Genomic DNA, 16082 nt, shown 5'->3' with positions numbered 1-16082 from the left:
TTTTGTCATTAAGATACTGAATAGGTGCAGTATTTTCACATATGTGTGCGATCTTACTATGCTAACATTACCCGTTGCATCCTCTAGCATTTGCACACTAGTGCGATATTAGGATGCACATATCTGGTTTGCTAGAAAATTGCAGATTTACCAGTCCTGCCCCCTATCACTAAAAATTCTAAATTACACTAGGTTATTCAATAAAATATCTCTGTTGAGGTTGTTTACAATTTTAAATTTTCACCTAGTTGCTCGTGTTCCTCTAAGTAAGATCTTTTATGTATGCATATTGCATATGTTAGATGCAAGATATCACAAAGGTGAATGTGGATAGTTAGGAAAGTTGTGCCTTTCTGTTGCCATTGTATCCTGTACTCTCTGTTGAATTCTACCTTTTTTTCATTTTTAACACCCCTACGTGCAAGAATTTCATAGGAACGAGGACCCTCAGGTGAGAAGTAGTAAACCTTTTAGCCATCGCAAACCCTCGGATTCACAAATTCAGAGGGTTTGCTGCTGATAAAAAACTATTGCTATGTACTAAACCCATTTTAGGGGTTGCTAATGTTTTAACAACTTCTAAAATGGGTTTAGAAATAGAGACCCTCTTGCATTATGGAAGAGATGTTTGTGGGCATCCCTTCCAAATAGTGATGCTGTACCATATGTATCAATATCTGGAACAGGAATATTGGTAGCAAATCGTTAATTAATTACTGACTTCCAAGTTGGGGTGGTAACTGATTCACAAAGAGGAAGGATTCCCCTTTGGACCACTACACCTTTTAGAATTGGGGTGGCAGCTTCAAAGTAAAATTTTGAAAACCAATCACAGAATTGGTAGTCTGCTGATCTTTGCAGACCACCGTTCCTGTTATTATAGCCAATTGTAGTGGGTTTGCAAATTGTGACCAGCCAAATTAATATCAATATCCATTGACAGGTGGGTGTGCGACCACAAGGATTCCTTATTTTGTGAACCGATCTGGTACTACATAAATTGGTTCTCGAAATAAGTTACTGGTTGCAGAGAGCTGGTGCCTAATTTGTGATCGGATCTTTCGACCAGGTGTTTAGTATAGTACACCCTTTATTCTGAGTTGCCCTTTAATTTCAGTGCGGCAAATAACTCCTGTGGCTTTGGTTTCACCTAGAACTCCAGTTGCCGAAAGTATTGAGACAAATGAAGTTTTACTAGGGTTATTGGACTCATAATTACTGATTTCCCCAGTAATGCCTCATTTTTCAGTGTTCACCCTGTGCTCTATGGTAATTCTTCACCAACGATTATACTTGTATTGTATCAATAACTCAGGAGACTAGAATTACTTCCACCAAATCCAGGCCCAAGATAAATTGGTTCACTTTTTCACTTTCTCTGCACGACTCCTGAAACATAAGGGTGTAATGTCAGCCTCACACCCTCGTGAAGTGCACACATTGTGAATTATTTGAAACAATGCAAGCAGAATGTTAATTTTGTGTACTTTCAGTCCAAATCATTTTTGTAACTGTGCTTCTACAATGCCTCTCCATGTCCTAAGATGTAATTGTGGTCATTCTTCTTTTAAAGGGAGTTTCCTGCAAATACAAACTTCATCCAATTAACGCGCAACACAATGGATTTCTTTGGAATAGTCACTCCCTTGCTCATTGCCTTGATCGCCTGCCTGTTTCTAATTAATGCCTGGAACAAGAAGCTCAATCTGCCCCCTGGACCCTTTCCTCTACCTTTGATTGGAAACTTCCTTCAAATAAAGAGCGGGGAAATTGTGAGCTCCCTGCTGGCAGTAAGTTTATTTTGTTTTTGTATTTTTGCATATTTCTAGGGGATATGCTTCCTCAATACATGAATTATATATTGTCTACAAATGTTAATAACTGAAGGTGGGTGGTAAGAGAACTGCATTCCAAATTAGGTGCCCACTCAAAAATCCTTATTTTCTAGCATGCTTATACATTAGTAATGACAATCCAACACTGATCTGCACTTAGTAGCGTGAAATTAAATGATTCTCATGTAATACTGGAAAAGTATTGGGAAGTACACCAGTTAATCATACATTTCCAAGTAGAAATTCTGAAACTCTGAATCACTCTATTTAAAGGAGACATGGGTGTTCGAATCGGGTAAACGTTTTTTAATCGCAGCTATACATAGGCATATGCCTATGCATCCAGATATTCCAACATTTTGGGGATTTGTCCTAATGTCTTCATTAACTCTCTTGGGATACTTGGACTGGTGTAGAGACTCAGGGACTCATTTATGAGGTTTTTCCTTAGGGCAGAGCCGCAGGCCTTCCTGCTGCGCTGCCCTAGGGCATATGAAAAGGGCAGGAATGTGCCTTATCGATCAGATACAGTGCATTCCTGCCCTTTCTCCCTGTGCTGGGGCACAATAAGCTACCAACGCAGCCACCTTTCCACCATGGTGCAAGGGTGCCTGCGTTGGGAGGATGATTGTTTTTGCGCAGGAAGGGAAAAAAATCACAAGAGGCTTTTTCCTCTTTCTATATGTGCTGCAGAATGTGTGCTTCTCCTCGATGTGCCTCCCTTAAGGCTCCCCTGGGGAGGCATATGTTTTTGGCCTGCCTCAGAGTTACGATTTCTCATGAATCGGGGGCAGTGTCAAAAAGCCATGGATGTTGCTGAGAGCGGCCCCAGTAACAGCCATTGCAAGCCTCTTTAATGCAGAACACTGCACTAAAGGGAACAATATTTACAAGGCAGCATTATGCCCAAAAAAGTGGCTTAGTGCTGCCTGGTAAATATGGAGCAGTCTCCTGTGCCACCGAAGCGTCACAGAAGGTGACGCACCGGTGGTGCAATGAGCTTATAAATAAGCCCCTCAATACCTAATTTGTAGAGGAAATACTTCAAAACATCATAGATATTTAAAAGTTAATTCTCCCGCCTCATCTAGAGTGAGTGTGTGTGTGTTTGTGTGTGTGTAGGAGGGGTGGAGGTTGTTTTTCTGGCAAATTAGCTGCCACACACTGTCAGGAAAATCCGCGCAGTACAATACCATTTTCTTTAGAGCATTCCCTCTTATGCCAGTTGCATTGGTCAGTCTCAGTCAGTTGTGTCCAAGTCCACCATACCATACACTGTGGTCCTAGAAGGAAAAATGGACAAAAATATCTCCCACCCTGTTCATGAGGGCATAAGTTATTTTATTTCTAAAACAGGACAGGACCCCCTTATTTAGTAGATAATATGGGCAAGGACAGATCTACTGCAGCACTCTTTCTTTCTCTCGTGCGCCTTCCGCCAAGGATGCAGCACCAATTCTGGAGGCAAACTTCAAGTAACGAAGCAGACAACTCTACATTTAGTGGCCTCCACTGCATCAGCCATAGGAAGCTGGTAAACCTACTTCTAAATTACCCTATCTCAATAATTCTACAAGAATTCCCTGGGAAGATAGGAGCCAATAGCCTGGTTTTATCAACGCAATGGAAATGTACAGTAATGAACACACGTTTGGGAGATGTTTGACCATGTATTCCCAATTTTTATAGTGATGTGTGTTATATAATGTAGACATATATAAATGGGAACGATGGTTAATTTACATTGTTGGAAGCAGAGCACCGAAATGCCGTTTTCCTAAAATATAACACATATTGAAATGCATTAAAAAATGTCTGGTTTCACTAGCATTTCATTGAATTCCTGAGGCAAATCATTAAATTAAAGTGTTTAAATATATCAGTTAGTAAGCACTAAGAATGGGCTTCAATTCTTTAATTTTATTTTTATTTTCATCCTTGGGATTTTGTGAAGTGTTATATATCAATGGAACGCCAATATGCTGCATCGAAGCAGGTGAACCTAGCGAATAAAAATATTTAGGAATACTAATATTTTTCCATTTTCAGAATGATAATCACATTTTTAATTACTTCACATAATTTAGGAAAATATGTTTTCTGATAACTAGACTATCACCGTTATCACAGTTGAAAAAGGTGTGGAATATCTCACAAGGATTGATGAAAAGAATTCCCATCCATGCCATATTGACTGCACATCTTTGCTGATCATGGAAAAGAAGCTTTTATAGAGGAGAATTGATCAGTTATTTGATTGAGGAGCGAAGGGGACATGGTAGAGAGTGAATTATTAGACAAGCAGAGTGAAAGTGAACACTTTTGCACATATATTTATATAACAGGAACAGAGGTGGAATGAGAAGCATTTCTTAACAAGGTACTAGTACAAGGACTTGAACATTGCCTATTGTGGCATCGGCAACTAGAAATACAGCCATACAGTGTAATTTTCAGAATACTAATATTTTCTTTAGTAACACTGTGTCAGCATTTCAAGCAGCAATGTGCGACAGTCCCATTTGGGAGGACAGATTTGTTGCACATGTTCTTAATGCATTCAGGATGTGGATGATAGAAGATATTAGGAAGTTAGGGTGAGGTGTATCAGGTTTTAGCAGTCACAGACCCTTCAAATAACTAAATCAGAGTGTTTGTGAATGATAAAATGTTTTATGCTATGTACTAAACACATTTAGGGCCTCTTGGATGCTGGTCGGAAAGCCTTCGGCCGCAGGTCGAAGGCTTTCTGACCGAAATTCAAGGTTTCAACTCTGACCGCCATATTACAATGAAGGCGGTGGGATTTTAAACTTACCAGTCAATGCAAATGGCTTCCAACGGGCTTAAGGAGCCTGTTAGCCAGTCAGAACCACAACATAATCCCTTGCGGACGGCATTTTCCCCATCGGGATTATGATGATGGTTTCTAACAGGCTTTCCATTTTGGGCTTTCCGACATGGAAAGCCGGTTGGAAAGTGAGTTTGGGGACCCCTAGCAGGGCCCCCCTCCTTCCGCATTCGCCAGTTGGTGCCAGCAGGGGGTGCCTATGGTGCCCCCCTGTAAATCTCTGCATGGTGTGGCAGGCATTGTGAGGCTACTGCCACACCGTGCAGGGATTTACAGTAACTCTCATTTCCCTACGGCAGCTTGTTCTGCAGAAGGTGCCTGACTGCTGCTCAAGCTCCCATAGGGAAATAGGAGTCTGCTACTGCACCATGTGTGGTCGCTACATAATTGCAGTTTCGGACCGCTGACCTGAGGTCGGTCGGTTCTGAAACCAGGGAGATGTCAGTTGGAGGCAACTCTGGCCGACATCACAACATCATAATAAGGCCCAAAGTGTTTCCGAATTGGTAAATTTGTTTAGAAATGGATTCCAATATGGTATTTGGTGGGGCATGTTATAGCTTCTCTTCAAATCGGTATACCATATTTTATGGACAGCTGAAAGCCAGTTTTAGCCCATTCACGAATTGGAAGGGGCCCCCAAGGGACCTCTTCCCAACTGTACATGTTGAATAATGTTTTTTTTAAGAGTAGGCAGTGGTCCTCATCAACATTCATTGCAAAGGTTGAATTACGACCGACAATGAACCAGTATTTTGCAAACTTACTTATTAGTACATAGGTCAGTTCACAAAATACCACACGTGTCACAAAAAAACTGATCACAATTTGCAACCAGTTTTTAGTAAATCTGGTCCTAATGTGTATCTTCAAGGGTGAATTGAAATTAAGTTGAATCTAATTTGATCACTTTCTTCAAAGTGATTGGGTAGATTGGAATGCATTAAAAGTCAAAAACTTGATGGAATCTAGAGTAAATGACGGTGAGCAATTTTAGTTTTTCTGACATTAAGGCATAATGTAATTCAGCCATTTCAATATTCAGAGTCCAAACATTAGGGTAAGTTGTTTGAAAACAGTTATAGCTTTACACATGTGTTTGAATGTGTCAGCATCACTCATCTATAGGGGCATATTTACAAGCCCCTATCACCACCACAACGTCACTTTTAGTGATGTCGTGTTGGCGATAGGGGCTTTGTCTCATTTACACCGCAGCGTTAAGCCACTTAATGTGGCTTAACACTGCCTTGTAAATAAAGCAGCCTTTCACGCTGTACTTAGAGTGAAAGGGGAGGGCAATGAGTGTTGTGGTGGGTCTTCCACCGCAACACCCATTGATTTTGACGCTGCCCCCTATTTACAAGGATGGTGTAAATAGGAGGCAGAGAAAAAATTAAGACCAGGGAGAACCTGGTCTTAAACAGGCGAAACGAGGAGAGATTATTTATTTCTCCTTGTTTTTGATGTTTTCATGTGTGCTGAGTTGTGCAGCACACATAGAAACAGCAAATTGCCATTGATTGTTTATTTGCAGGAAGGTGACTGTAAACAATCTATTTAACACAATGGACCACACCACTGCTGGATCTGAGGGAAAAGGAGAGGATTTGCCTAAGGGCCAGGGACCATCATTCGTGTTCTCCATATCAATATAACTTCCCCCACAGACACAAACCCGGTTGGACCTTAGTCCACTCCGGGTCTTTCTGTGCCAAGAGGAACCTATCCTGTATAGCTAAATCATGTCCATCATGGAGGGGTGACAGAGAAAGTCCTGTAGTCACACCTTTGGCAAGGATCTCCCTTGCTGGATCACCTACAGTATATCCCTAGCCCCCTGCCAATGCCAACCGGGTATTTTATGCAAGTAAATAAGCAAGCATGTAATAGGGAAGCATTGTAGGGACATTTAGGGTTCAATTTGGCCCTGAAGAAAACCCAGGACCCCTGTAGGGGCCATTTTGGGGTCTGAAACATGTCAACCCGATTGACTAAACAGACCTGATTGCTCATAATTGGACGGAACGAACATTCAATTAGCATGCCACGTCGTTAAATTCTTGGACAAAGCAGAAAAGAAACAAGAATGACAGAGGGCGAAAACAGGCCGACGCCAACTAAAGAAGTGAAACCCAAAACTGATAAGGAACCATTTCTCTTGACATGGGTAACGGCCTGATATCTGAACGGTAAAATAGGACACAATAACACTGCAGGGGACTGTTATGCCCCAATAGACCCAGCTATAAATACTATAGTTCGGCCAACATCCAGGCGCAAATCAAAAACATAATCTTTCTTTTTTTTCTGTATTCATTATAACTACTCTTTTTTTATTTGAAGCCAACTTTGTTGTATATACATATCTGTCATTTTATCTTTTAAATACCAATTGTATTTAACTTATGGATTTTATATGTTAACAATTGCAATGGTTTTAAGTAACTGAGCAATAAAGACTTCTTCTCATAATTGGACAAATAGCAACATAACAGGGCTATTATTGTCCATCTGCTTTTTAACCTTCCCTCCTCAACCAAGGAATTAAGGTTCTACAATTTAACCGGTAGGAGGTAGGGATTTTTAGTATTGGACCCCTTTCTCTTCACTCTTACTTTTTCTCCTCAATTTCCTGCTAATGCTTGAACCACAGCTCTAGTATGGGCTCTTTTGCCATTAGAGCATTCTTTGGTGAACATGGGATGGCAGATGACGAAGCCTGACACCTGGATGGTGTGTGAGGCCATTCTGTAAATTTTCTCGCACAATTGTGGGGTCCAGAAACATTGGATGAACAGAGTAGCTGGAGTTTTTCCTCTGTGGTTTTATCCCAAAGTGTGTCATGGCTGCATAATCAATAAATATACTATTTACCTGACAATTCCCTCTACTTAGCCTTCATCTCATGGACGTTACATTCACTTTCAACACAGTCAACCATACTAAACTTTGGGCCCCGCTGCCTCAAATAGGGGCTGTGTTGGACTTGGCCCTTTTTGCAGGGTCACACCTGAACTTTTTGCGTTCCTCCTATATTTTTTCTGACCTGTTGTTGGCTGTTTTATGACTCTGGGCACTTTACCACTGCTGATCAGTGCTAAAGTGCATATGCTCTCCGTATTGTAAATTGATGTATGATTTCTGATTCCATGATTGGTTGGTTTGGTTTACCTGTCAGACCCTAGTACAGTGCACCAGGAGTGCCCAGGGCTTGTAAATCTAAATGCTATTGGTGGGCTTGCAGCACTTTTGTGCCACCCCCAGAAGCAGCCTGTAAAAGTGTGTCTAAGGTCTGCCATTGCAGAGCCTGCGTGCAGTCTGGTACTGTCATGCTGACTGGGCAAGTGCACCCACTTGCCAGTCCCTAAACCTTCCCTTTTCTTCATATCAGACACCCCTATGGTAGGCCCAAGGGCAGGGTGCATTGTAAGGATAAGGTAGGACATGCCCTGGTGTGTGTGGCATGTTCTAATAGTGAATTACAGCCATTTTCGTTTTTCACTATTGCAAGGCTACCTGTTCTCCATAGGCCAGAATGGGCAGTTTGGTTATTACATCTTATAATCTTAACTGACTCAGGGAACATGGTAAGAAATTCGAATTTAGCATGCCTGAACTCAGAATGATAAAATACATCTTTTAGTGAAGTTGGTTTTAACATTCTGTGTTTGAAAATGCCACTTTTAGAAAGTAGGCATGTTCTTGTCTAATCATTCAAACCTGTCTCTGCTAGGCTGTGTATTCTTTGTCTGGAGTTTGAGTGACAGGGCAGGGGAATTCCAGGAGACAGGGGGAGGTAGCCCAGTGGTGAATAGAGAGATCTGCATCTAGATGGAAGGGAGGAGTTGCACCTGGGACCTAAATAGGGCTGTACCTTCCCTCCACAATGCTGGCTCCACCTCATGTGGTGCGTCTGATGTCTCTGCCCTGCACTCTGAAAGGAAAGAAGGAGTCGTGTAAACAAAGTGCTCCAGGACTGACCAGAACTGGTTTGGACGAGGCAAAGTCCTCTCAGCCTTCAGAGAACAAAGGAAAGCTTAGTATGAATATTGGGACCCCAACCCAAGAACTTTAGACCACTTTGGGAAAACAAGAAGAAACCTCTGCTGAGGAGAGGAACCAAGAAGAAACTGAGGAGAGACTATCCCTGAAACTGGGAGATTGGCCTGTAGGGGTTGCCTACTGCCAAAGAGAGGAGAAAGGAACTTTGTGTGTACTTTTGCTCAAGTTGTGAAGGATCGCCAAGGGCTTGGAAAAGAGCTTGCCTCCTGCTGAAGTCTCAGGGACAACAGACTTCAACCACCAGCTCCCCGGAGTTCTTTAGAAGTGCCTGCTGCTGTTTTTGGGCCTTCTGAGGGACTGAGCGTCGCAAGGATCTGGAAGCGCGACTCACAGAGAAGAAGCGTGTCGCCGTCGCAGCCGCTGCCATCGCATCACTGAACAAGGGTGTCGCCGCTGTAGCTGACGCATTGCACCGCATCGCGAGAAGCGCCCCGCCACACAGAAGAACCGTGTCGCCATTGCAGCCATCGTAGCTGACGCATTGCACCGCATTACGAGAAGAGTCTCGCATCGAGGAAGAAGCGTGTCGCAGCTGCTGCCGTCGCATCTTGGATGACGCCGCTGTAGCTGTGGCATTGCACCGCATCAAGAAAAGCACCTCGCATCCACGGAGAAGCGTGCCGCCATCAGAGCTGCTGCCGTTGCATCTCTGAACAAGGGTGTCGCCGCTGTAACTGTCGCATCAAGCTGAAGCGTCTCGCATCGCTGGAGAAGAGTGTCGCCGCCAAAGCTGCTGTCGTCGCATCACTGGACAAGGGTGCCACCCCTGTAGCTGACGCATCGAACCGGGATCTCTCGCAACATCGGTGAAGTGGGCCGCATCAGGAAGATCTTCACGTCTTTATTTCTCTGCACCAAATTTCATTGCATCAACATCGCTGCAACACTTCCGTTGCCCTGAAATCGCATCTAAAGGTACATTGTCGCATTTGAGAACTAAAGAGACTTACGCTAACTACTACCATTTTTAAGTAACAGTATTGTGGATTTTTGTCGTTTGTGGTCTTGTGGTAAATCTATATAAAGAATACTTATTTTTGATATACAACTTGTGTGGTGTCCATCTGTAGTGTTGTCACTTGGTTACTGTATGTGTTCACAAATGCTTTACACACTGCCTCTGAGATAAGCCTGTCTACTCGTGCCAAGCTGCCAAGGGGGTGAGCAGGGGTTATTTTGGGAGTGTACCCCTTTACCCTGACTAGAGGCGAGGGTCCCTATTTGTCACAAGTGCATACCTGTGCCAACTAGAGAGCCCCAAATCTAAGAGGCTGGCTCAAGTATTGTGGCCCTCTTGGCTGACCAGCACTCTGACAACACCCCCTTTATAGCACTTTTCGCAGGAGGTGGCCCATACACAGTCTTTCCCTACGCTAAGTGGTATCTTCCAAGGTTGCATCCTCACACCATGCCTGTTTACATTACCTATAGATGAGATTGAGCATGCCTCTCTGTCCAGGCAGACAGCCCAAGGCAGGAGTTATATCATTTCCACTATTGTTGTATGTCATCGATGGGGTCCTCATGGCCCGTCTGGCCAAAGGGCTGTACCTACTCCTGGACAAATTTGTTTCCTTTCTGTGGATTTTGGACCTGTCAGTACGTTTTACAAAGTCCTATGATCTACTAATTCCAAGACTTTTAAAGTGGCAAACCATACCTTTGTTAAAGTTTCCGCCTTCTCCAACTTAGGAGTTTTATTTGATGTGAACAAAAACTGGAACTTTTTAACTGAGGGCAAGAAATCTGAGTTCATCAAAACCAATGGCAATGGAAACAGTTTTGCAAGTAGATTGCGTTTCTGGTCACTGAAAGTTTTACCCAAGGTATATCAGGTTAAATGTGTGTCTCAGATTCGATATGGGAGTGAGGTTTGGGGGTTTGTGAATACTGAGAGCATTCAAATAGCTGAAAATCAATTGCTACGGTGATTAGTTCAGGTCCCTAAACACACTCCTACCTTCTCAGTGCTTGCTGAGTTTGGACTGATTTTGTTGCCCTAAGTCCCCTGTAGTATTGAATCAAGATCTGTACCAGGGAGGATTTAAAGCTTAATTGTTTGATCCTCTGATGGCATATCTCTGGATTTAACACACAGAATCCCCTGGATTACATATGTAAATGCAGCATTGCCTCCCTTGGGAGAACATATATGTTTATTGATCCATACTCACTGTCATCTCGAGAACTGAGAAGAACTAAGAGCCTGTTCCTCGAGTGAGCTTTGTTATCTAGGAAACAGCTTGATTTGCAGAAACCTTCAGTGAGGGTATAAATGTTTTTAAGGACTGTACCGGGCATGGAGCCCTTTATAGCTCAGGTATGTAACACGCAAGCCAGGTTTCTATTGGTCAGGTTAAGATTTACCCAGTTACATCATCTCCTGGCTGTACCCAGTGTTTGGGTTCATTCTGGGTCAAGGTTGCCCTGCATCTGCGACAATAGGTCGCTGCAGGACACCTTACATTTTGTTATGTTATATGACTATTTCAGTAGTCCTAGGAAGCAATTTTTAGCCCCTTTGTTGAATTCTCTTAAATTCACCCAAGTACACCCTGCCCTCTTCTACCTGCAGATGCACCCTAATGACTTGGTTTTATTTGTTGTATCTTGTGTTTTGTCTCCAGTCATAGCTTTAATGGAGACTAGGATCCATCTTCGGCGACCAAACTGCCCTCCGATGACCTTCACTTTATGTGCATCAAGATGTGTCTCCCACGCTGCGCTTCAGTGGTTAGTTGAGGTTAGGTAATCTTGGATATCAACTCGCTGTAGCTGTAACAGGAAGTCAGCCAACTGACTCTTGGAGTCGTCACTTCTTCTGTCTGGGGCCTTGGGTGACTTTTCCTCAACCAGACCAACACAGGCACAGTCCTCTCTTTGCTGGATCACGGATCAGCAGGTGCAGTCCAGTCATTGGTGCAGCCTCTCTTTGCTGAGTCCAGGGAACAGCAGATCAGTCATTAATTTTGTCTGCCCTTCTGTGCAGACGTGGTGAGAAGTCTGGGTACAAGGCGGACCACTTTTATGCCCAGAATGTACCCTTGGGGATGCAATAATTACTAGCTAATCGGCTGCTAGGGCCCTTCCCATGACTGGAGACTAGTAGACCAGTGGCAACGGATTTTTAGCTGGACTTCAACCCGACTTTGAGGGACATCGACCCCTGTGGCCAAAGTCCCTGCACTATGGGGATCATTAGGTTGGCGGATGGACTGGAGTCTGTCTACCATCATGGTGGTGAAAGGAACCGTGCGCCATGCATGTAGAGGTCCTGTACACTAAATTAGGATGCTGCCGCCACCATGGCAGTCACATCTTGCATTTTAACATTGCGGTGGGTGCCGCAGCGATTTAAAAAATGCATGTTTTGCATTTCACTGCACTACGTGACAGGCACCACACGGTGCCTGCCACTTGGTGCAGTGAAATGTGGGGGGGGGGTACCATGGGTATCCCCCAGTACACCACCACCTCCCCCCAACACAAGGGTGGCCCAAAACAGGCACCCTAATCTGTTTCTGCCTGTCTTTTTGTGGCGGGATGACCGCCGCGAAATGACTGGCGGAAAGGAATATCGTAATCCTACCGGCAATGTATCCCTATGTTTTGGTTCCACAAGGAGGGCAGAAAAGGACCACCTTGCAGAACAGTGGCATCCGGTCATTACGCCCACCACTCTTCACTCAGGATTCCCCCGCCACTGTAATATGACAGGGGTAAATTGGTTGTCAGATGGTGGAGGGCCCCACCACACGGCTGGCGGTGTGGGCCTTCTGCCATTGTAATGAGCCCCTATTTTTGTGGAGGGAGTAGTGGCTTTAGGAAGACCCCCATCATAGGGTCAGCATCCTCAGCATCCTTCAGCATCTTCAACATTATGTATCGCTTGCATCCGGACCACTCTATTGATGTCTATGACAGTTTTCCCATACAACATGAAAGTGGACTGGAGACTCCTTTCATTACAAGCTTACTGTCCTGCCAAGAATTATTGCCCCCTGTGTTTCACTCCATGACAGGTTCGATCATCTAAACTGGGCTGAAGTAGTCATGGTATTTCCGCTTTAGGTGTCCGTATATAGGTTTTCCTGAAACATGTCCTTATGTAGGCACAATTCGCATTGCATTGTCCATATATAGGCATAAGATCCCAGTCCTTATTTAGGCATTAACCATGCTATCCAAATACAGGCATGTTCACCTACATCCGTCCACCCCAACGTCATAACGAGTTCTTGGAAACCAGACCCTTAAGCTCTTGGGAGTTCCCCTAGCACAGGATTATTGATTTCTCCAAGAACTCATTTATTAATGCATGAACCGCTATTCCTAAAGGGTTCATTCCTGACGTCCTCCTCTGCCTGACTTTACGTCAAAGCTTACATTTCAAGGCACCTACCAGGTATAAATATACCTCCCTTGCCCAAGAAAGTAGGAGGAGACCTCGACTAGAGGAGCCTGTGTCCCGGCCTGACGCACTGACAAGAGATGCTGTCATCTCTTTTCGCAGAGAATCCAGCTTCCAGTGTTCTGACTCCCTGGGGTGTTAGAGTTCGAGACTCGGAAAGAGATTCCCACCTCTCTCATTCTCAAGGTATGGAGTTGACTAGAACCTAGAGGGACTCTTGGCATACCAGACTTGGCATACCAGACTATAGCATACCATACTATAGCCTACCATACTATAGAATACATCACCTGCTTCTTACCTTGTACTACACTTATGTTAGGTACACTGGGGTAGAACTAGTTAGAGAAGCATCTATGAGTACTCGCATTTTTAGCTTATGTTATTTATGTATATGAATATATGTGTCATAAGTAAAAGATAATGCTAGCACAGTATTATTTCTTTCTACGGCTTACGCTGTACATAATATATCTTGCATACTGTCTTACGATTGTAACAGCTCATATCTCTTACACAAGAAACAAGACTGTTCAATAAATCCTTTTATTGAAATGCCCGTCTAATCTTTCTGTGTAACTCTGAAGAATCTAAGCATGCATGATTAGCTGAGTGAAACTGTTATCTGTTGTTTCCACGATTCTGAGAGTGTTCCGATTCTAAAGGGAAACAAAGTTGTCATGTTTATGCGGTTGCCAGAAACTACTCCCTTATTGTTTACAAGGAGTTTCTAGGGGCCTCTGAGTTAGCTGGCACAAAGAAAATTAAGTTTAATATATTCGATAGGGGCATACTGACCTCAGTCCAATGCCAAATCTATAGGGTATATTATTTCAATGCGCAGAGCCTATTAGGGAAATAGGAACTACACTACATGGCGCCCAACGTTTGGTAAGGCACTAATTTAATGCTAGATACTGAGTAACTCAATAGTGCCTTTCTGAAGTGGGTAGGGTTAAGTATCTGCCAAAGCTTAGTAGGACAAAAATCCTATATATTAGCTGTTTGGTTTGTTCAACGTTGAAGGATACAGTGTTCCAAAATATTGTGCACCTTATCTCTGTTTCCTTGAAATTTGTTCTACATTTTTCCAAAAAACAATGTCCCATAACGGGGATACTAACATGGTATAGCTGTGGCTGACCCAGTCGTAACAGCTTCTCATTTTACAGGTTTAAATGAAACCGATGAGGGTGTTATAAACATCCCTCCAAACTTAACGATAGCCATTACTCTAAAACTTATAAAACACAGCCTAACGCCAAGAGGTGGTAGAGCAGTTTTCGTGATAGAGGCACACGAATCCTTTCAGACAGAGGTATTCTATTCATGGATTCTATTCCCAGAATCAAATCTAGTAACAAAAGTATTACTCTTCTTTAAAGAAGATGAACCACCCGAGGAATATATTCCTTTCGAGGATATTGAAATTCCACTCAGACACCAGGAGCATAATGTCTGGTTTAAAGGCCCCTTAAAACATCACAAAAACATTACCAGGCTCGGTCCACTAGGTAGACAAGGAGCAACATGGCCGATTCTAGCCAGCTACACACCTCATCCTGACATCTAAGAGATGTCAGACGAGGAATATCTCACTCAACTACAAGAGTTAATAAATATTTACAGACAATTAGTCTATTATATCATGCAGACTTTCACAGTCCAAACCCCTCAACAGGCATATACACTAAAAATTACTCCACAGACTTTACACGCAGTCATGGGTAAAGTGCCCACAAAACGTGAACAAATTCAATTGTGGATTGCTCAAAAGATGACTTAAATCGAAGCAGTATTTCCAAATACTAGCCCTTATGAGAAACACAGAATTCTAACAATCTGTTTGCCAATGGGGATCACACCACAACTGGAAGACTGCACCACTTGGGGCACAGTCTTTGCTGCCATCTTTACTAAAACACATGGTGCTCTGTCAATTGCAGCAATAACAGATGTCCTGAAACAAATTCAAAACAAATACGGGGAAGAGCCTGCTCTGAATTTAGGGATGAAATTAGTGCAAAACGTCGACCATCTCAACAATAATATTATCTAATATTAAAGGGGAGGCAGCATCAGTGGCGATCCGCCAACGCTTAAGGGAATTTGATGTAAGAACATCAACATGAACTACCCAGAATAATAGAAAAATCTAATGCAGAATTAGGCAGAGACAGTTTGGGTGAAAAACCTTTGAAGCCCAAACTGTCTGAAGGTCATGAGATGGACTCTATTAAACAAAATCCTACATCTTCTAAAAAGAAGTGGGAAACTAATAAACAAAATTCAAAAGAGAAACGTTCTCAATCCCGAGGTAGGTCTCCTCAAAAGGAGCCCTCTGAAAGGAGGTATAACCTCAGGAATAGGGATAATTTAGGAAAACCTGACAGGTATCAGGATACTGATATACGTTCCTTTCGTACCTTTCAGATATCGTCACAGACATCAGAAAGAAGAGGACGATCAGATCACAAAGAAGAACACATGAAGTCCAAAGACGATCAACACGTTCAGAAAAATAAATCAAAACCTCAATTCACCAAAAAGAAGGTAGCAGGTCTGAAGATCAGACATGCCGTGAATACTGAGAACACAGCTCAAAAATGGAGAATGGGCTCAGACAATGCTGGACAGTGCAGCAGAAGTAACAATAGCTCACCAGAACCTGAAGGAATTTCTGGAGATAGTGGACTTGAATGAGTACATCATAGTAGAGACTGTAGACACCAGGGTTAGTACGCCACAAAACTTATAAGAAATAACACTCCGGATGGAGGGAGACATACCAAGAAAAGTGAAAGCATTCATTTGGGAGAAACTTTCAAGGTGTTATGATATACTTCTAGCAGAACAGGACTGGCCACCAAAATTTGTCTGGGCGTGCCCACATGGCAAGACATCATTATATCAGCTTTCT

At 43.1% G+C, this 16082-nt stretch overlaps 1 protein-coding gene across 1 annotated transcript in view; it reads left to right on the top strand.

Moving 5' to 3' along the window:
- LOC146798097 (cytochrome P450 2G1-like) overlaps nucleotides 1-16082 on the top strand; it is a 1186024-nt gene that overhangs the window by 333334 nt on the left and 836608 nt on the right. The window contains exon 2 of the mRNA XM_085625315.1: nucleotides 1574-1790. Coding sequence (XP_085481441.1) covers nucleotides 1574-1790 — 217 coding nt within the window. The remainder of the gene's footprint in view (nucleotides 1-1573; nucleotides 1791-16082) is intronic.

Source organism: Triturus cristatus, chromosome 9, assembly GCF_964204655.1.
Source record: "Triturus cristatus chromosome 9, aTriCri1.1, whole genome shotgun sequence".
In the NCBI taxonomy this organism is placed as follows: domain Eukaryota; kingdom Metazoa; phylum Chordata; class Amphibia; order Caudata; family Salamandridae; genus Triturus; species Triturus cristatus.
This window is presented reverse-complemented; position numbering and strand designations above follow the sequence as displayed.